General features: G+C 48.6%; 1 protein-coding gene across 1 annotated transcript in view; it reads left to right on the top strand.

Moving 5' to 3' along the window:
- NRDE2 (NRDE-2, necessary for RNA interference, domain containing) overlaps nucleotides 1-21955 on the top strand; it is a 44382-nt gene that overhangs the window by 5050 nt on the left and 17377 nt on the right. Inside the window, exons 2-5 of the mRNA XM_043472767.1 lie at nucleotides 8776-8887; nucleotides 10710-10943; nucleotides 14456-14605; nucleotides 21011-21461. Of these exons, the coding sequence (XP_043328702.1) occupies nucleotides 8776-8887; nucleotides 10710-10943; nucleotides 14456-14605; nucleotides 21011-21461 (947 nt within the window). The remainder of the gene's footprint in view (nucleotides 1-8775; nucleotides 8888-10709; nucleotides 10944-14455; nucleotides 14606-21010; nucleotides 21462-21955) is intronic.

Here is a 21955-nt window from a genome sequence, read left to right as displayed (position 1 = left end):
GACAGTCCCTCTTAAGGACATTAGAACTGTTTCTGGTGTTTTGCTGTTAAAAACAGAAGTACTGTATTTTTGGCCTGATGCTGTAAAATGTTATGAAAATGTAAGATGGTGTTAGTACTGATGTGTGCAGTTTTAATTAAAAAAAAAAACAAACACAACTCCTGGGCAGCAATACCAAAGCAAGTGAGAGAGGCTCTTTCCTCCACTCTCTCAGTTCTGTTAGGAGTTAAGCCAGGATTAAAGTAGGCATCGTACTCAGTAAGCGTTTTGGGGAGGCTGAGTTCAGCAGAATTCATTCTCTCAACAAACAGGTGTCCAGCGCCTCCCTTGTGTTAGGAGCAGCAGAGAGCTCCTCCAGTCCTTGAGCTTTTCTTTCTGCATCATCAGATTGATGAGGATTGTCTACTCTGATAAAACACTGTCGCTTGGGAGTCAGACATCTGGACAGAGCTGGGGGGAAAGAGATGAGGCTTATGAAGGAATGACTGAGACTGTGCTCCTGCACTCACTCGCTCAGTCGTGTCTGATTCTGCAACCCAATGGACTTTGGCCTGGCAGGCTCCTCTGTTCTTGGGGTTCTCTGGGCAAGAATACTGGAGTGGGCTGCTGTGTCCTTCTCTAGAGGATCTTCCCAAACCAAGGGTCCAACCTGGCTCTCCTGCATTGCAGGCAGATTCTCTACCAGCCGAGGCAGAAGGGAAGCCCAAGAATCCTGGAGTGGGTAGCCTATCCCTTCTCCAGCGGATCGTCTCGACCCAGGAATCGAACCAGGGTCTCCAGCTTTGCAGGCAGGCTCTTTACCAACTGAACTATCAGGGAAGCCATCTCTGACATAAATGCTATAGTGTTTTCTTAGGCAGTCTCCCAAGGTAATAGAAATAAAGAGAAAACAAGTGGGACCTAATTAAACTTACAAGGTTTTGCACAGCAAAGGAAATCACAGACAAAAGGAAAAGACCGCCCACAGAATGAAAGAAAATATGTGCAAATGATACAACTGACAATGGCTTAATTTCCAAAATATACAAATAGCTCATATATAATTCAGCAACAAAAACTAAAGGACCCAATTGAAAAATGGTCAGAAGACCTAAGTAGACATTTCTCCAAAGAAGACATACTGATGGCCAATAGGCACAATGAAGAGATGCTCAGCATTGCTAATTATTAGAGAAAAGCAAATCAAAATTACAATTAGGTACCAAACTGGTCAGAATAGCCATCATCAAAAAGTCTACAAATAACAAATGCTGGAGAGGGTGTGGAGAAAAGGGAGCCCTCCTACCCTGTAGGTGGGAATGTAAGTATGTGCAGCCACTATGGAGAACACTGTGGAGCTTCCTTAAAAAACTAAAAACAGAGCTACCATATGACCCAGCAGTCCCACTCGCAGGCATATATCTGGAGAAAACAATACTTTGAAAAGATAGATGTACCCCAGTGTTCATTTCAGCACTGTGTATGATAGCCAGCACATGGAAACAACCGAACTGTTCATGAGCAGGTGAAGGGATAAAGAAAAGCTGGTACAGATATACAGCGGGATGCCCCTCAGTCATGGAAGGAACGACAGGACGCCACTCACCGCTGTGTGAGTGGACCTGGGGATCATCTAAATAAATAAGTAAAATGCTAAATAAAGTGAGTCAGAAAGAGATAGACAAATACCGTATGATACCACGTGTGTGTGGAGTCTAAAGTATGGCACAGATGAGCCTGTCTGTGAGGTAGAAACAGGCTCAGTGGTGGAGAGCAGACGTGTGGGGCCAGAGGGGCAGGGGTAGGGGCGGGGTGGACTGCGGGTTTGCGGTTAGCAGACACAAACCATCCTGTGTAGAATGGATAACAGCGAGGTCCACTGCACAGCACAGGGACTAGATTCAAAATCCTGAGGCGAACTATCATGGAAAAGAATATATAGTAGAATGTGTATGATGTGGGCTTCCCAGATGGCGCTAGTGGTAAAGAACCTGCCTGCCAGTGCAGGAGACATAAGAGGTGTGGGTTCAGTCCCTGGGTCAGGAAGATCCCCTGGAGGAGGCCTTGGCAATTCGGTCCAGTCTTCTTGCCTGGAGAATTCCATGGACTGAGGAGCCTGGCGGGCTGCAGTCCATAGGGTCGCAAAGAGCGACTGAAGCGACTTCACACACACGTGTGTATAATGGAATTACTTTGCTGTACAGCGCAAATTAGCACAACATTTTAAATCGTCTACACTTTGATAAATAAACTATGTGTGATTCACTGGTGATGCTTTACAAACATGTATTAAGTCATTGAATCCTCATAACAACTCTATGAAGTCAGTACTGTCATCAGCATTTTTCAGAAGGAAGCAGAAACACAGAGCTGGGATTTGGGCTATGACTTGGGCTCAAGCAATCTAGCTTCAAAATCATGGACTCTTTTTTTTTTAAATTTTGCATATTTTAATTTCAGAACTAAAAAACCACAACACACAACATTTAAACCCTCCTGCTGTCTCTGGCTTCTCACCTGAGGAGCCCCAGGCTCACTCCACCACACCTACCCCAGGACCAAGTTGGGCCTGGGCGTTAATGGAGATGAAGCAGCGTGTGTTCTCGTAAACATGCATCTTTGCTGCTGAGCTTTTGGACCGTAGGCCCGATTCTGTCCATGGGATTCTCCAGACAAGGATATTGGAGTGGGTTGCCATTTCCTTCTCCAGGGGATCTTCCTGACCCAGGGATCAAACCCAGGTCTCCTATGTTGGAGGCTGATTCTTTACTGTCCAAGCCACCAGGGAAACCTCCTCTATCTATAATGGAATTGAATCAAAGTATTTTCCCTAGTGATGGAGAAATAAAATTGTATAAGAAACTGATATAATCACAAAAAGATTTGTACTTGAAGTATTCATGATGGTTCGTATTATTTTGTGTAAAGTCACAGATAATGTGGTTCTTACAGTTCCTGCCTGGTTTTGTTAGGCAGTGGGTCTAAAATTGTTTTTCTGCCTGGTACTTTCCCCCTTCTTCCTTTCTTAGACATGTGTATGGGTATAGCAGGGTGCTAATTTCCAGGTCAGTTTCAACCTGTGATTTACTTACCTGCAGGGACAAAAGGTTTATCAGCCAGTCAGCTTTTCTATCTTAAACCCTCGGCATGTGGTTTCCTGCCAGTCTTCTCTGAAACATGTTACATCCTGCTTGGTATTAGCACAATTAGCTAGATACATAATTGGCATTTGTAAATTATTTGAGGATGTAAGTAAATATAGAAAAGGACTTTGCAACCTGATTTATAGTTATCTTTTGATCTCAGCTAGCTTTCCAGGATTCTGTGTAGTTAAAATTTAACAATGCAAATGTGTCATGTGAAGTGTTAGGATTAAACACAAGCACCAGGTGAGCAGGGACTTGTTCACCACTGTGCCTCCAAAGCCTGGACCTGTGCCTGTACATGCAGTAGATATTCCATTCTTTAGTTATTAAACCTGCATTTACAGTGAAGACCAGAGAAATTATAAAGTTGAGCTTTATACCTAGACAATCTCAGACTCTCTCAGTTCTGTAAGTCAGGTGCGGAGGCACGAGGATGCAGATGTGATTCACATTCTCATTCATTTTATTGATTCAGCAACTCCTCACTGACTGCAGCCACTTTGCGCCTGGGTCAGGCACTGCACCGGGAGTAGAGAAGGCGGCTCCTGCCCTCCTGTGGCTCTTGCTTTGGGGAGAAGGAAGTGGGAGGCGCGGAGGCAAACGGGAACCTTGGCAGCAAGAGTTGCAGGGCAGTCAGTGTCGTCGTTTGGCTGCGGAGTAGTGTCGTTTGTCGTTTTCGTTTCTTCTGTTGCCACTCTCGATAGTGTCACAGTAATCTCTGCTCGCCTGGTCCCTGTAAAGGTCTGGGTTGTTGGCCTTTGGCTTAGAATTCCATCCGAAGACTTGACATGCAGGTACTGAGATACAATAGGAAAACGCCGTAATAGTCCCCTGTGCCACCTGCAAAGAAACTTAGGAAAAACAGCGCCTTTGTTGAGGAGGAGGAGTTAGCGCCGTGGTGGTTAGAAGGGGCTGGGTGGAGGGTTGAGACGTAGGGTGGGGTGTGTGTGACTTCCCTTCCCGGGGCCTCTGACTGCTGATCCGTAGGGGAGGGAGGGGCATCAAGGCTCTGCTCCCCGTGAGCCCTCAGCAGCAGCAGCCTGCTGCTTCTCTCCTGCATCTTGGACTTCTTTTGAAAGACTGCATTTCAACAGTGAGTTCCTTGGTAAAAAATTAGAAAATTTCTGGACTAGGTGATCTCCCCAATTTTTCTAAGCCTGATATCCAGTGAATATTAAATATTCCACATGTGTTCACTGCTAATACGCTAGCTGCCCTGCTCCCCCCCCCAAAAAAAAAAGCTGCAGCAACTTCTTATCAGGTCAAAATACCTTTTTTTTTTTCCTACAAAAGGTCATTTGATTGAGATGAAGGTCACTCAGTGGGTCAACAATGATTTGAGTTCAAAACCCAAGAGTTTTAGTTCTTTATAAACTCCTTTTTTTCCCTCCACAGTGGCCCCATGTGGCGAAACCTTAAACACATCCTTGTGTTCAGTCGCTCAGTCGTGTCCAGCTCTTTGTGACCCCATGGGCTATAGGAGCCCAGACTCCAGGGGCCCACCAGCTCCTCTGTCCGTGGGATTTTCCGAGCAAGAATGCTGGAGTGGTGGCCATTTCCTTCTAAAAAGCTCTTTTTCAAAACCTCCTGAAGGACTCTGGAGAGCCACGCACTTTGTTGTTTTAACGTGGGTGTTTACTTTTCCTCTAGGCTGTTCTCACTATCTGAATATTTATGTAAGAATCTAACAGACTTCTTTGAGAGCATCTCTCCTTGCATATCGTTTGTTCCCTCTTTCCCCACTTTTCCTTTGCTCGTGATTGTTGTCTTTGCTCAGTCGTGTCTAACCCTTTGCTACTCCACGGACTGCAGCATGCCAGGCTTGCCTTGCCTTCACTGTGGTAGAATCCAATTATTGTGAAAATAACTGGCTCTCAGTGAGCGGCAGGAACTGTTTTCACATACCTCTTGCCAGAAATCAGGCCCAAGGGAAGGGAACCCCCACAGGAGGAGAAAGGAGACAGCAGAAGAGAGAGCGCGTGAGCAGCCGTCTCCGCGCCCCCTCAGTCAGGCTGCAGCTGTGACTCCATCCCTGAGTCTCCTGCGCAGTGAGGATTGTGGTTCCTCCCGCAGAGGGTTGTTGTGAGGATTAAATGTGTCTGTTGCTTAGTCTCTTGCTTGGCCTGCAGTCAGGCCTCTATAACCTAGGTTCCCTCTCTTCTTTCCCTTTTCTCCTGCGCTTTTTCTCTTCTCTCTTCAGGAGCTTTCCTTCCTTCCTCCACCCCCTCTTTTCCGCAAATATTTATTAAACTCCTACTGATGCGTGCCAGGCATTGGTCTCAGTGCTGGGGATACAGCAGTGAGTGAAACGTCGGAATGTGCGTTCCAATATCCCCTCCTCACTACGATGCACTTAGCATCAGGGACTAGAATACAGAATGTGTAAAGAAGTCTTACAACTCAATAGTAAAAACACAACCCAATTAAAAAATGGGCCAAAGATTTGAATAACTATTTCTCCTGAATTACGGAGGGCCAACAAACACATGAAAAGATTCTCAACACTGAGTCACCAGGGAAACGGAAATCAAAACCACAGTGAGAACACAACACACCCAGGAGGATGCCTGGGATCCAGAAGACAGAGGGACGGGCTGGCAACGATGTAGAGAAATTGGAATCCTCATACATACCTTGTTCATGGGAGTATGAAACGGTGCAGCCAATTTGAAAAGCAATCTGGCAGTTCCTCAAAGTGCTGAACATAGGTTCCCATAGGACCCAGCAGTTCTGCTTCTAGATGGTTGCCCAAGATGACTGAAAACATGTGTCCACATAAAAACCGGTACCTGAATGCTCACAGCAGGATTTGCTACAGCCTCCAAAAAGTGGAAGCAACCCAAGTGTCCCTCAACTGACAGTGGATAAGATGTCCCTCAACTGAAAATGGATATCCATAAACTAAAATTATTGTTGTTCTTCAGACCCTAAGTCGTGTCCAACTCTTTGCGACCCCATGAATTGCAGCACGCCAGGCTTCCCTGTCCTTCACCATCTCCCAGAGCTTGCTCAAACTCATGTCCACTGAACTGGTGATGCCATCCAGCCATCTCATCCTCTGCTGCCCCCTTCTCCTCTTGCCTTCAATCTTTCTAAGCATCAAGGTCCTTTCCAATGAGATTATTCTGCAATAAAAAGGAGTGAAGTACTGATACATGCTACAGCGTAGATGAACCTTGAAAACATTATGTCAAGTGAAAGAAGCCACTTACAAAAGAACATATATTGAATGATCTTGTTTATATTAAAATGTTCAGTTCAGTTCAGTCTCTCAGTCATATCAAACTCTTTGCAACCCCATGAATTGCAGCACGCCAGGCCTCCCTGTCCATCACCAACTCCCGTAGTTTACCCAAACTCATGTCCATTGAGCCAGTGATGCCATCCAACCGTCTCATCCTCCGTCGTCCCCTTCTCCTCCTGCCCTCAATGTTTCCCAGCATCATGATCTTTTCAAATGAGTCAGCTCTCTGCATCAGGTGGCCAAAGTATTGGAGTTTCAGCTTCAGCATCAGTCCTTCCAATGAACACCCAGGACTGATCTCCTTTAGGATGGACTAGTTGGATCTCCTCACAGTCCAAGGGACTCTCAAGAGTCTTCTCCAGCACCACAGTTCAAAAGCATCAATTCTTTGGTGCTCAGCTTTCTTTATAGTCCAACTCTCACATCCATCCATGACTACTGGAAAAACCATAGCCTTGACTAGACGGACCTTTGTTGGCAAAGTAATGTCTCTGCTTTTTAATATGCTATCTAGGTTGGTCATAACTTTGCTTCTAAGGAGTAAGCGTCTTTTAATTTCATGGCTGCAGTCACCATCTGCAGTGATTTTGAAGCCCCCTAAAAGAAAGTCAGCCACTGTTTCCCCATCTATTTGCCATGAAGTGATGGGACCAGATGCCATGATCTTAGTTTTCTGAATGTTGAGCTTTAAGCCAACTTTTTCACTCTCCTCTTTCATCAAGAGGCTCTTTAGTTCTTCTTCACTTTCTGCCATAAGGGTGGTGTCATCTGCATATCTGAGGTTATTGATATTTCTCCTGGCAATCTTGATTCCAGCTTGTGCTTCTTCCAGCCCAGCGTTTCTCATGATGCACTCTGCATATAAGTTAAATAAGCAGGGTGACAATATACAGCCTTGACGTACTCCTTTTCCTATTTGGAACTAGTCTGTTGTTCCATGTCCATTTCTAACTGTTGCTGCCTGACCTGCATACGGGTTTCTCAAGAGGCAGGTCAGGTGGTCTGGTATTCCCATCTCTTTCAGAATTTTAAAATGTTCAAAAGAGGCAAATCTATAGACAGTAGATCAGTGCTTGCCTAGGGCTCATGGGGGGGGTGGGGAGGGCAGGAGGCGGGTGCTGGAGAATGACTGATGACAGGTGTGGGGCTTCTTTGGGGAGGGTGGAGATGTTCTAAAATTACGGGGATGGTGGCGGAATTCTAGAATCACTAGAGACCATTGACTGGTGCACTTTAAATGGGTGAGCCTCGTGCCTTGTGTCCCAGTACAGCTGTTACACAGTGTAATTCCCCGTGCTCTCTTCCCACTTCAGCCCACTTCACTTCCCACCTTGTGCATCCTCTCTCCTGAGCGTGGGGTTACACCCTGGCTCCCAAACAGAGCAGGGCGAGGCACCTGCCCCCTATGGGCCGCCTCTCGGCCACCCCTGTTTCTCCTTCCTTCCCAGCCAAGACTGCTAAATGTTAGAAGATAGGTAATTTAGAAATTGTAAATTGTAGAAGAGTCAGATATGAATGGATAAGCAGGAAGAAGAAATATTTTGGACATTTAACCTCACTGCCCAGAGATAATCATTATTCATGTCTTATATAATTTTAGCATTCATTTAAAAAGTTGACACCTTCCGTTTTTGTTTTCACAGAGCACTGTTATAAGGGAAAGCTTATGTTAAGTTCCTCTACTGAGATTATTGTTGTTTAGTTGCTGACTTGTGTCCAACTCTTTTGCAACCCCATGGACTGCGGCCTGCCAGGCTCCTCTGCCCGAGGGATTTCGCAGGGAAGAATACTGGAGTGGGTCATTTCCTGCTCTAGGGAATATTCCTGACTCAGAGATTGAACCCACGCCTCCCGCCTTGGCAGGTGGATTCTTTACCACTGAGCTACCTGGGAAGTCCAAAGTTAGTGTATAGCAGGTCAAAGTAACCTATACTAAGATAGAACATTGTAGTTTTTTTAAGAATAAGAATACCTGAATCTTCTGTATTACTAAGTATGATAGGTTTTTATGCATGTTTTTTTTTTTTTTTTAACTATTTAGAATTGTCTAAATAAAATTTGGGGTCAGGAAACCCTAATGCTTTGGGAGGTTTATGCTCATTAGCTTGTGGATGGAATACATACAGTCTCGTTGCATTTTAGGCCACACTTCTTATGAGGCTTTTGCTTAAGCCGCAGCCCAATATCACAAGAGGATTTCAGTCTTAAATATTTTAGAGTGTGTTAAAGCCCCATGCCCTGTGAAATAAGAATTTCATGGGTTCCCTTCAGCCTCTGTGGACTGTTCAGAATGTCTGGCTGACGTTTTTTGTGAATTAGGATGTCAGCTGGTAAGACAGATTCCCAGCGTGAGAAAGCCCATTGAGCTAATTTCACTCATCTTTTCTCCCTTTTGCCCATGTGCAGAATTAGACTGGCTGAGCAACCCAAGCTTTTGTGTTGGAGCCATAACATCTCTGAGCCGACAAACTGAAGAGGCCAGCAAAGCCCCAGTTTCTGAAGGGTCACCACTGACAAGGTAGATTTTGTTTGTTTTAATGATTGTATTTATTCCTGTTTTACTTTTGGCTGTGCTGGGTCTTCATTACTGCACAGGCCTTTCTGTAGTTGGGGAGGGCAGGATCCCCTCTCTAGGGACGGTGTCCCGCCGCTCACTGCAGCGGCTTCTCTGGCTGTGGAGCAGCGGCTGTCGGCCCATGGGCTCTGGAGCGTGGGCTCGGGAGTCGCGTCTCCGGGGCTCTGGAGCGTGGGCTCGGCAGTTGCGTCTCCGGGGGTCTGGAGCGTGGATTCGGGAGTTGGGTCTCTGGGCTGGGGGCATGGGCTCGGGAGTTGGTTCTCCGGGGCTCGGGGGCATGGGTTCGGGAGTTGGGTCTCCGGGGCTCTGGAGCGTGGGCTCGGGAGTTGGGGCTCTGGGGCTCTGGAGCGTGGGCTCGGGAGTTGGGTCTCTGGGGCTCGGGGGCATGGGTTCGGGAGTTGGGTCTCCGGGGCTCTGGAGCGTGGGCTCGGGAGTTGGGTCTCTGGGGCTCGGGGGCATGGGTTCGGGAGTTGGGGCTCTGGGGCTCTGGAGCGTGGGCTCGGGAGTTGGGGCTCTGGGGCTCGGGGGCATGGGTTCGGGAGTTGGGTCTCCGGAGCTCTGGAGCGTGGGCTTGGGAGTTGGGTCTCCGGAGCTCTGGAGCGTGGGCTTGGGAGTTGGGGCGCACGGGCTTTAGTTGCTCTCTGGCAGTGAGATCTTTGCTGATGGACCAGCAATTGAACCCATGTCTCCTGCATCGGCGGGCAGATTCTTTACCACTAAGCCACCAGGGAAGCCCACGATAGTTTTTTGATAGGCGGATTTTTAGTCTTTGTCAGCATACCACCTATAGCTTAGCTTGAATAGTGACCCTTAGAAAACCTTGTGATGAAGGAGTTAAGTAAAAACTCTTTGTTTTACGAAACGTAATGGGGTGATCTTTGACTGTTTTTCCCTTACCTCACTCTTTACAGATCATCCTTTTTTTTTCCCCCTTTGCATTGCAGTGGCAAGTACATGACACAGTTACTGCCAATAATTAGGCCATGAGGGAAATAGCATCATTGTGATTCTTAAGTAACTTTATTAACCTCATTAGTCACCTTTAGAATATTGTAATTCAGATATTTCTTTAGTTGCATAAAGATGGAAGTTGCATGCAAAAATAGGTTTTGTAATAACATAGGATAAAAATCTCATGAAAACTTTGGGGAAAACAAAGGCACACATCTCTACCCAGCTTTGGAAGAATTTTGTTACAGATCACTGGACTGAGAGATGAGCTCCCTCACAAATATAGACCAAATGGTCTCATTAATATGATGTAACCTAAAAGTGTGGGAAGCCTTTAGAAATTGAGACTAGTTCATGCATGAGAGGGAGTAATGAGAAAGAGCTCATTCTAACTTTGAAAAACAAGGACCAACTTTAAACCCATTTTCTTTTTCTTTTTGGCCTTAAGAACATCCTGGCATAATATATAGGACTGAAAATAAACCTTTTGTAGATTTTTTAAGATACTGTATTTGATAACTGGTAGATTAAGAATGTATAGCTATGAAAATATAGGTTTAGAAGCCATAAAGATTAGAATCTCTTCAGCCAATGTTATTTTAGGTCCAACTCTTAAATCTTGAAGGTAAATTTATAAGCCAACTTTTAAATCTCCAAGATAAGTATAAGCCAGGAGGGTACTGTATAATGTATGAGCAAATAGTAAGCCTGAGTGGATGTTTATAGAGAATTGCCTTTTGCATGTTTGTTTACTTGCATATTATTTCCCTAATTCTCTTTTGAAAATAATTCTAATGTTGACCTTCCCAAACAGGAGTCCTCTAAAATCAGAGCCTTCAGATGAAAGCGACACTAACAGAAAGCCCAAAGAAGCAGGCAGGAAAAAGAAGAAAGAGAAAAAGAAGAGAAGGCAGCGTGAGCACCACAGGGAAGCCAGGAGCAGGCGCAGGCGCTCGGGCAGCCGTGGGTCTGAGCCAGGCGCCGGTTCTGAAAGGGACCGACCTTCCGGAGGCATCAGAGACAGTAAAGGGGCGTCAGAGAAACCGAAGTAGGTTTTCTATTCCCAGATGTTTATGGTTTTTCAAATCTTGGATTTTTCTCCCTTCCTTGTTGCCACAAGTGAGACATTTGAATGGTGATTTAGCCACTCAATCAAAATGGAGTGAATACATATCTCAGTAAAATTGGGGGAAAAAAAAAAAAACCAGAAAGAGCTGTGTCACTAGGTCAGTGAAAGAAAGGAAAAGAAAAAAGAAAACTTTCATTAAAAAAATAGGGCCATGATTTTATTTGAGAAATGTTATCTGGGTGCAGCAATGATTGTGTCAAAATCTGATTCAGACAAAAAGCCTACAGGATTTTTGAAAGATGACAGATAGGCCTCACAGTGGGCATGTGGGCCAGTTGGCTACTTAGTTTTACACTTTTGTGAAGAGTAAGAAACTTGTCTTAGCTTTCTCTTTCTCGATACATCTTTCTTTCAGTCACTCACGTCAGAACGCCCGTCTGCAGACACAGGACAGACTCGTGGTTGCCACGTGGGCGGTGAAGGCAGGGACGGACAGGGAGGGGGTGAGCGACGGGAGTTGTCATGTGGGGGGACACGCACCGGGGCCCCGCTGCACCGCCCAGGGAGCCGTTCACATCCGAGAGAGACCGTGACGGAAAGGAGTGTAAGAACAGAACCCCGTGTGTATTCCAGACACACTCTCTCTGTCTGGCTATGGTCCACAGAGCCCTGAAAATGATCATTGCGCTTGTCCTTCTCTCACGTTTGTTTACAGCCGCTGTGCTGAAGGTGCGGAGTGGCTCCTGACCGCAGCACTTCCTCCCCTTGGGGCCTTCCCCCCCGCCTTTCTCCCCGCGTCTCCCCTGGCCACAGTGGCCGAGGCGCGCTGCATATCAGCCCCCGTCATAGCTTTTCCTCTCCGCTTAGTCTAACGTCCCCCTGCATGAGGGGCACTTTGCTCACACATGGGACAGGTGGTATGTGGTGACAGTACTTGAATTATTCCTCGTTTACCTTGTTTTTTCTTTTTGTTCGTGTGGTCTAGATGAGAGAAAATTTTAAGTCCTACCCAAGGCATACTTGAAAAAATTGAGTGCTGTTAAGGTTTTTGCAGCTCTTCAGGGATTATCTGTTCTTGCTGTGTGCTTAGGAGTCCCCGTGATGTCAGTGAGCTCCGGTTGGAGCGCGTCTGGAGTCGGGCCTGTGGTCTCCATCAGAGACACAGACACCGTGCCTCCCAGGGTCCTCCGTCATCAGAGCCGCGTTGAAGAATGCTGCGGGCCTCGGGGCTCAGAGGGTCCGCATTTCTTTAGCCCACTCTGTCTCTTAGGTGCTGCACCTGTGACCCTAGAGAGGAAGAGATAAAGGAGTCCAGCAATGAGGTTCCAAATCGGGCTGGATTTCTGGGGGCAGGAGGGCTTCCCTGGGGGCTCAGTGGTCAAGAATCTGCCCACAGTTCAGGAGAGGCAGGTTTGGTCCCTGGTCAGGAAGATCCCCTGGAGAAGGGAATGGCAACCCACTCCAGTATTCTTGCCTGGAGAATCCCATGGACAGAGGAGCCTGGCGGGCGGCTGTCCGTGGGTTTGCAGAGTCGGACACGACTGAGCGACTCAGCAACAACAGCATGTGGACAGAAACCACTCCCGCCTGGCTCGCCATCGAGTCCCCCCGGCAGTTGGCACAGGGCCCGATGCGTAGTAAACACGCAAGTACGTTTTTGCTAGTGTGAATGAGTGAATGAATATATCACTGATGTTCTTGCTTTTTAGTATGTCTTCAAAGCAAAGTACATTAGTTGCTGTGTGTTCCAAAGACTCATCTTTAACTATTTGTCTTTTCTTTTATTTATATGACTGAGGAAAATGAGTTTTAAAGGATTTCCTGAAACTGTACAGAAGCAACCATAAGAAATTTGAAAGATAGTTATTTTCAGCCTGTGCCTAACCACATCAGAAGTGATCTTTACAGTCTCTTGGCAGCTGTATGACCCAGACAGCGTTTTTGAGTCTTGGTGTTTTGTAGAGCGGCCCCGTGAAGGTCGGAGCGGCTGTCCTTGTCTGTTTCGTTCTTACTGCTCTCTTGTGCAGTCTCTTCCTGGGAAGGCGACCAGGAAGAGGTCTTGTTTCCATTTAGACAAGGGGCTAAGACATTAGTGAGTCGTGAGTGTCTCCCATGAGGTCAGGAAAGCAGCCTGGGGCCGGTTGAGGGGCGTGTGTCCTGTGTGGGACTCTGAGTCCAGGGTGGTCAGGGACAGCCCCCTGCAGCTGCTGATGGCCTCTGTGTCCTAGGGTGAGCTCCTCTTCACTTCCAGGTGGTGGCACTTCCTTCTGGCGCACAGCCCAGACCGCATCCTGCTTCCTGACTGTGGGACCCAGGAGGGGAGGCGTGAAGGGCTCGCTGCTCCCCAGGCGTGGTCTGCAGCCAGCCCTTCCCACCCCCAGCTGGCTTTCCATCTCTTTCCGGAATGCATCGGTCTCTTTCTATCCCTTTTGCTGCTGATTTCGGCTTTTGTCATCAGAAAACCCTCCACAGTTGTTCTGGAGGGGCGTGAGTTAAACCTCACCATGTATTTTAACCCGAGATGCATCATCCTGCAAATATTTATTGAGTAGCTACTTTGCATCCCTGGAATACCATGCCCTTGCGTTCCCAGCCAGGAATGGTTTAGAAGCCTGGAGAATCTTGATTTCTATCTGGGTGAAGCCAGAAAGCAAAGATGGAACAACACTTAATGGCTGTTGTGACTCCTTTGGCAGCCTCTTTTGTCAGGACCATTATGGATGATTTTCTTTAGAGGAAGAAAGATGTTAGATGCCAGAAAAACCTTTCCCCTCCTCTTAGTTGACTCCTAGGGAACTGGTTCTTTTTGTGTCTGAGCTGAAGGTCTGCCATATCGCAGATTGGTTCAAAGTGATAAATGAGGGTCCTGTTTTACAGTGGACTCTCTGCCCTTTCGGTCAAGGTCCGTGTGTAGGCAAAACGCCCTGCATAGAGCCCAGACTGTAAACAGGAGCCTGGGACCGCGTCTTGGCAATGCTGGAGACTGAAGCAGTCAGAGCTGTGGCTTTGTTTCGTTGTTAAGTTTTCAGTTGAAATCAATTATCTGAGCACTTTCAGATAAATGAGGCAAAATAAGGGCAGCCTTATTTTCCCTCCTTCATTTATTCCTTTCTTTTTCTTTCTTCCTTCCTTTCAAGAAGAAACCTTGTGTGTAAATATGTTTGAAAGTCAAGTTATGATCATTTAAATGAATTATTACTGTTCTTTTTTAAAGACACCTGTATCTTTCATGTTTATTTTTGGGATCAGTTGACTTCTCTTCTTGGTAAAGTGTCACTTAAGACAGTCTTCGCTTTGTACTTTAACGCACTTTCCAGAGCAGGAGCCCGGCCCCGTCTTTTTGGCGGATACACATCGTCTGCAGGAGGTGTGCGCGAGGCCGTAAGGGCTCTGACATGTTTCACATTCACGCGTCCGAGACGTGAAGTATGTAACTGGGGGGTTTCTAAATGCCGCTCCCTTTTCCTTCTTCACCCTCCTCTGTCCCACAGTCAAGAAAATAATGCCGCCGCGGATACCGGACGTCACTGTGTTTGGCTTGAGGACATCCAGGCTCTGACGGGAGAAACCTTCCGAACGGATAAGAAACCGGATCCTGCCAACTGGGAGTATAAGTCTCTTTACCGAGGAGATATTGCGAGGTGTGTGTCTCAGCGTGTTTCTCTGGTCGTTCTGGTGGGAGGGGACTTCTGTCTGCTGTGAGCTCTCAGCACTGTCTGTGTCCCCCCGACTCCCCCCCATTGACTGTTGAGCTTTATCCACTGTTCACTTGTTTAGGCATACACAGTAGAAGGTGAGTCATCTCACGCTGTAAAATAAAAGTTTAAACCTGGAGATCAGGATCCAGGTTGGATTAATCTTATTCAGCCATGGTACTTGGTGTAGTGTGTGACACAGTAGGTGTTCAAAGAATATTTGTAGATTGAATGGGTCTAAAAATACCTTGAACTGATTGTGACTATCCATAAATCATGTGGTTTAATCTATATGCCTTGCTTAAAAGTTACAAAAGCCTTTTATTTATCCAAACCACCCCCCACGCATGCCATTTTAAAAAATGACATTAAATGATAATGACTTTTTCAAAATGTTTCTGGCATATGTCACCAGATAATCATAAAAACAGGTGATGGTATCTGCTTCGGCAATGAGTTTAAGCTTTTTTCTCTATCCTATATTAACGCATATATGTAGAATCAAGAAAAAATAGTATAGATGATCTTATTTGCAAAGCAGAAACAGAGAGAGCCGTAGAGAGCAGACATACGGACCCCACGGGGAAGGGGGTGTGTGGGGGAGGACGCGGGGCGGGACTGACGCGTGCACACTGCCGGTGCCGAGTCTGAAGCAGACCGCTGTCCCGCACAGACAGCCCTCCTCGGCGCGCTGCTGGCCCCAGCGGGAGCGGTCAGCGAAGGACGGCCTCTGTGCGGGTGCAGAGGCTCACCGTGTGGGACAGGAGCCAGCATCGCGCGGGAGAGGAGCTCTCCGCCCGTGGAAGGGGCTCCTCAGAAGAGCAGCCTCTCTCCTCGCACCTGGCAGTCAGAAACAGCTGAATCCTCAGTACACTCTTCAGACGCTTGGTACCTTGTAGGACATAGTGAACGATGACACACAGTCTCTTGCTCCCGAACAGCTAGGAGGCAGTGAAAACTGGAGGTAGAGAATCATGGGATTTACGGCCAAGAGGAGGCCTTGAAGTTGGTGATCATTCTTCATGGGCTGACTACCTTTTAAAGTAAATTTTTGCTCCCATCCGTTCGGCGCCCCTCCGCCTTTTAATTAGGGTGTCACTCAGCGTGACATTGTAGCTCACCACATAAGCAACTCCAGCGATAATTCCCTTCATGATGAGCTGACATCAGTTATTTTTTGGTGCATGTTTGTGTCTGCATACGGTCTCCTGAAGCCTCGTGGCAGGGTTAATACCCTCATGTTTATGTATTTTGGAGTGATACCAGTGCTCCCTGAAGCCCTCCGTGGTCTGTCATGCCGCAGCGAGGGGCGACCCTGTGAACGCCGGCAGGGCACAGAGGGGGCAGCGCCAGCCTGTGCTTTTCTGCTGCTGGAGTCAGCCTGCTGGCTCCCAGCTGCTCCACGAGGAGGCTCTCTGACCTTACCCAGCCAGGAGAGGAATCTCAGGGATGCAAATACCTTCGGAAGGTCATACACCAGGAAGTAAGAGGGTTGGGATTCACGCCTATACTTCTCTGATGCTCTTCCACCATCCCCAAGGAAGAGATGGGTCCTGTGGTTGGACATTTTCTAGGTTGGGAAACAGAAGATGCTGGTTCTCCTGACTTTGCCAGTGACTAGTACCATATCCCAGGCAAGTCACTTAACCCAGGGGTCCCCAGCCCCCGGGGCGGCCCTGTGGGGAACCCCGCCACACAGCCGGAGGTGGGGGGCGAGTGAGCACAGCGTCTGCTGCTCCTCAGTGCTGACCCATCCCTCCCGTCGATGGAAAAAAAGTCTTCCAGGAGACAGGTCCCTGGTGCCAAAAAGGGACCGCTGACTTAACCTTTCTGAGCCCCTGTGTCTTCATTTGTAAACTGGAAATTGTAACTCCTACTGTGCCTCACACTCAAATATCAGAAATATTTGATAAGGAATTAGAAATTGGTGTGCAAAGATAAAGGCTTACTATCTAGTACTAGATTAAAAAAAGGAAGCAATATTAACAGAGAGTGGCTCTTGAACCTCTGCTAGTGAGTGGCCCAGAGCTGAGGAAGAGAGTGCTTAGAGACAGCTTTAATTCTTCTAAACTGCAAAGAGACTACTCCAAAGGGTGTAGGACATTGGTGAGATTTCATAGTAATTCGCTAAAGCTCAAGTTGGGTAAAGTCTTGCCCAGAGTAACAGCTATACAACTGTTAGTACCCTGATCTGTGAAGGTGGTCCCGTGGCATGCTGAGCTGGTCAGGACGGTGGGAATACGGTGTCAGGCCCTGAATTTTCACATTTGTTAAGAGAGATCCTGACAAACTATGAGCTTTGACAAGACAGTGAGCAGACACGTGGCTAAGACCGTCACGCGAGGACGGTGAGGGCTGTGGGTACCAGCCTGTGTCAGGGACACGGTCTTCGTCTTGTAGGCTTTGCTGCACTTGGGAAGGTGGGTTGGCAGAGTCCTGTGTAACTTGGGAAGCGGCACCAGGACCGGTGAGTGGAAGTTTGGCTCGGCATAAAAGCAGATCTAAGAATGTGAGCATCCCAGCAATGGCGTGCAGTGTGTTGAAGCATTGTGGTAAACAGGGGTCAGGTTCTAAAGTTAGTGTGGAACGGGTCCAAGTTACCTTTGGAAAGTTCCCTAGGACTAATGCACTGTCAGTGAAGTTCAGCTATCTTTTTTTTTTTTTGCCATTTTTGGAAGAGTTTATTTTTTCTTTGGCTATCCACCAGCTGAAATAGTTGGCTCTTGTTTAGGAGCCAAGTTGTATGAAATAATACTGATAATTTAAATTCACCTAGTCCTTACTGTATGGCTTAGCCTGTTACATATATAAACTTTTTTGATCATCCTAGCAATTCTGCGACATAAATTACTATTATGGTCACCGTTTAACAGACGAGGAAACTGAGGCAAACAAACAAACTGTTTGTTTTTTAAAACTTGATTACGGTCACCCAGCTTAGTAAGTGAAGGAGCTGGAATTTGGACCAAGGCAGTCAAGACTCTGAGAAGGCCTGTGTGAATTGAATTCGCCAAAGGAAAGGCAGATTTGTGTTGCCCAGCCCAGCTCACTCCGGGACCCAGACCCGCTGAGTGGGCTCAGGGCAGAACTGGGCACTGGATTTAAACACGTTCACTTCCCAAGCCCTTGTCCTCTCTTGTTTTCTCTTTTCATTTCTCTCTCTCTCTTTTTTCTCCTGGTGACTAGGTGCCTAATGTGTGTGCTCAGTTGCTAGTCGTGACCGACTCTTTTGCAACCCTGTGGACTGTAACTTACCAGGCTCCTCTGTCTGTGGAATTTTCCAGGCGAGAGTACTGGAGGGGGTTGCCAGGCCCTCCTCCAGGGGACCTTCCCGACCCAGGGATCGAACCCACGTCTCTTGCCTCTCCTGCATTGGCAGGTGGGTTCTTTACCACTAGGGCCGTCTGGGAAGCCCCTGAGTGCCTGTCTGGTTTTATAACAGATACATTTGATATCATTCACTAAACCTCCAAACAAAATGGGTGTTCCCACCTCTGGAATTATTCAACTGAAGACTAGCTGATTATTTGATAAGGATTTTATAGGAAAAGTGCCTTTATTGGGGGGAACTATTGCATTAAATTACATCCTAGGCCCGGTCCAGTAATTTAGATCTTATAATAAGTGATAAATTGGGTAGAACCTAAATGTACAACAACAGAGAAATGGTTAAATAAATTATGGGACACTTCTAGTGAGCCGGTTTGAAGTCAATAAAAATGGTTGTTTTCTGAAACTAGTGGTATGAAGAAATGCTTAAAAGTAGGGAGAAAAGGCTGAAGCTATTTATCAGCTATTTAAAACCAGGGTATATAAATGAATGTGCCTAACACACATGCACATTATCTGAGTGTTGACACTTAATAGCTGCATGCTTTTTTCTCCTGTATCATCTTCATCTAGTTTGCTACAAAAGGAAGCTATTAAAATCACCTTTACAAAATACAGTTTTAAAGTCAGATAACTCAGCAACCATTTTTTAAGAGATCGCTTGAATATCTAAAACACTGTTGACTTTCAGTAAAAATAGTCATTAGGGAGAACAAAACTCGTTTTTAACTTAACACTTGTTTCTTAGGGCAGCGGTCCCCAAACTTTTCGGCACCAGAAACCAGTTTCCACGGACAGAGGTGTGGTGAGGGGAGTGGTTTCGGGCTGACGCCTGCACGGTGGGGCCCGCACCCCGCGAGGGTCTCACGTCCCGCTGCTGCTGGCGGACCCGAGGCGGGGCTCAGCAGGGCCGCGAGCGCTGGGCAGCGGCTGGAAACACAGGCCGCACGTCCCTCGTCCACCCGCCCCTCAGCCTCCTGCAGAGTTTCCCCAGGCCCCTTTCCACTCTGTCCACACCCCACCTCCCGGAGAGGATCACCGTCCTGAGTGTTTTCCGTCAGCGGTTACGTCTGCTTCAGAATTGCACGTAAACGGAGTCGAGCAGCGCGCCCTCCTCCGTGTCCGACTCCTCCTCCCTGGGGGGCGTGCCCCGTCCGCGGCCACACCGCCGTCCTGTCCCTTCTCCTGTCGGGCACCTGGACGTCCTCCCGCGTCGGCTGCGACGAGTAAAGCTGCCGAGGACACTTGTGCACGGCTCTTTGTGTAGGATTGTGGTTTCCTTTTTCTTGGGTAAATACCTAGGAATAGAATTGCTAGGTCATGGGTGAGGTCTATGTTTAGGTGTTTTTTTTAAACTGCCAGACCTTTTCCCCAAGTGGTTGTGCCGGTTGACGTCCCCGCAGCGGCGCGTGAGGCCCGGCCCCCGGCGGGCCCCTCGCTGGGGTGTCCATCGCCCTGTCCTGGTGGTCTGTGCCCCGGCGCGCCGTGGTTCCCGCTTGCCTTTCCTCGGTGGCCGGCGAGGCTGGCCGCCTGTTAGTGCTTATCGGCCGCGCGTGTCTTTCCTGCCGCTTCTGCTCAGGTCGTTTGCAGATGTTTTAGTTGGATTGTTTGCGGAGCGCGCACACACACGGAAAAGGGCCCTGTCTTCCTTAGCTTTGTACAGATACTCAGTAGTCATGCGTTTGGAGCTCCGGGGACGCCTACACGATCCATAAAAGCGTTTTAGAACCCAGCCTCTCTTCCTGTGGAGTAGAAAATAGCCAAATGTAATTTTATTTGACACACTTTGTCTCAGGATTAAAAAAAGAACCTTAGACCTCTCTGTTATCTTCTGAAGTAGACAGCAGAGAGGAAAAGGGCCTGGTCCCGGAGCCAGAGGACCCGGTGTCACCTGAGGCCTCAGCGTCCTTACTAAAGAATGAGGCTGGGGGGAGACGATGGCGTCCCTTCGCCCGTCACACACGATGCGGCCTGAGGGGACGTGATGACACCCTGTGCAGAGCTTGGGGTAGATGATGGCGTCCCCTCACCCGTCACACGCGGTGCGGCCTGAGGGGATGTGATGACACGCCGTACAGAGCTCGGGGGAGACGATGGTGTCCTCTCTCCCGTCACACGTGGCGCGGCCTGAGGGGACGCGATGACATGCCGTGCAGAGCTCGGGGGAGACGATGGTGTCCTCTCTCCCGTCACACGCGGTGCGGCCTGAGGGGATGTGATGACATGCCGTGCAGAGCTCGGGGGAGACGATGGCGTCCTCTCTCCGTCATACGCAGTGTGACCTGAGGGGACGTGGTGACACGCCGTGCAGAGCTCGGGGAAGACGATGGCGTCCCCTCTCCCATCACACGTGGTGCGGTCTGAGGGGACGCAATGACACGCTGTGCAGAGCTCGGGGGAGACGATGGCGTCCTCTCTCCCGTCACACGCAGTATGGCCTGAGGGGATGCGATGACACGCCGTACAGAGCTCGGGGGAGACAATGGCGTACCCTCTCCCATCACACGCAGTGTGGCCTGAGGGGACGCGATGACACGCCGTGCAGAGCTCAGGGGAGACGATGGCGTCCTCTCTCCCGTCACACGTGGCGCGGCCTGAGGGGACGCAATGACACGCCGTGCAGAGCTCGGGGGAGACGATGGCGTCCTCTCTCCCGTCACATGCGGTGTGGCCTGAGGGGACGCAATGACACGCTGAGCAGAGCTCAGGGGAGAAGATGGCGTCCCCTCGCCTGTCACACGCGGTGCGGCCTGAGGGGACGCGATGACACGCTGTGCAGAGCTTGGGGGAGCATAGGTACTAAGTTCTGGGAGACAGGCGTGATCTGAAACTCCTGAGACATAGATGAATGGCACAGTAGAGGAAAAGTCCTGGAACTTCTCTGAGTAGAAACAGTTTGAAGGGAAGATGAGTTTGAATACGTGAACTTCACTGGCGGAACGAGAGTGTCTGCTGGGCCTTCGGTCTGTGGAGCCAGTGTGCGCGTTCTCTCGGTAACCTGTTTTCTTTTTCAAACATTAGATACAAGAGGAAAGGAGACTCCTGCCTCGGCCTCAACCCGAAGAAGCAGTGTGTGTCTTGGGAGGGGACTTCCACAGAAAAGAAGCGTTCCCACAAGCACACTGAGCGCTACTTCACCAAGAAGAGCGTGGGGTTAATGAGCGAGGCCGGCCTCTCCGTCAGCAGGCAGCCTGTAGCTCCGTCATCCCAGCCGCTCTCCTTTATCCCGGTGGGGGGCGTGGACGACGCGGCTCCCCCTCCTGCCAGCTGGCTGAACCCGCTGGGGATTTACGATCAGGCCACAACGCAGTGGTTACAGGGACAGGGTCCTTCGGAGCAGGAGTCCAGGCCACCAGACTCACAGCCCGACCGAGAGAGCGTGCTCCTCAAGGCCAGGGTGGAGGAGTTTAACAGGAAGGTTCGGGAGAACCCTCGGGACACGGAGCTGTGGATGGCTTTTGTTGCCTTCCAGGTAAGCATCACTGTCCCAGTTCTCCTGCCTGGGAATGATGGCCCTACTGTTGGGCACTGGTTTATCCTGCAGTGACTGTTGAGCTCCTGTGAGGAACCCTGGTGCTGGGCCTCTAAAGATGAGAATAGAGCCCTTGCCCTGAGTCTGCTCAAAGCCCAGTGATGGAGACTGATGTGTGAGGGGTAGCTGCAGTCTGGGGCAGGACATGCTGTGACGTAGAAGCTGGGGATGGAATGAGGGGGTGACTGGCCACTCGGGAGTAAGAAACAGCCTCCAAGAGATGGTGAACTGTGAACAGAAAGGGGGTGGGTGTTCACCACGCAGCGGGGAGGTGTTCCTGAAGTTCAGGAGAACATGCGGAGTGCACAGGGTGGTCGGCAGTGACGTGGCTAGAGCTACCAGCTCCCTTTCTGAAATATGTGGTTTTGTCTTTGTCCCACTTATTTTTGGAACCACTTATGTAATTACCACATTTGTCCCACATTCGGCTGTGT

This window comes from Cervus canadensis, chromosome 6 (assembly GCF_019320065.1).
Source record: "Cervus canadensis isolate Bull #8, Minnesota chromosome 6, ASM1932006v1, whole genome shotgun sequence".
NCBI classification, from domain to species: domain Eukaryota; kingdom Metazoa; phylum Chordata; class Mammalia; order Artiodactyla; family Cervidae; genus Cervus; species Cervus canadensis.
This window is presented reverse-complemented; position numbering and strand designations above follow the sequence as displayed.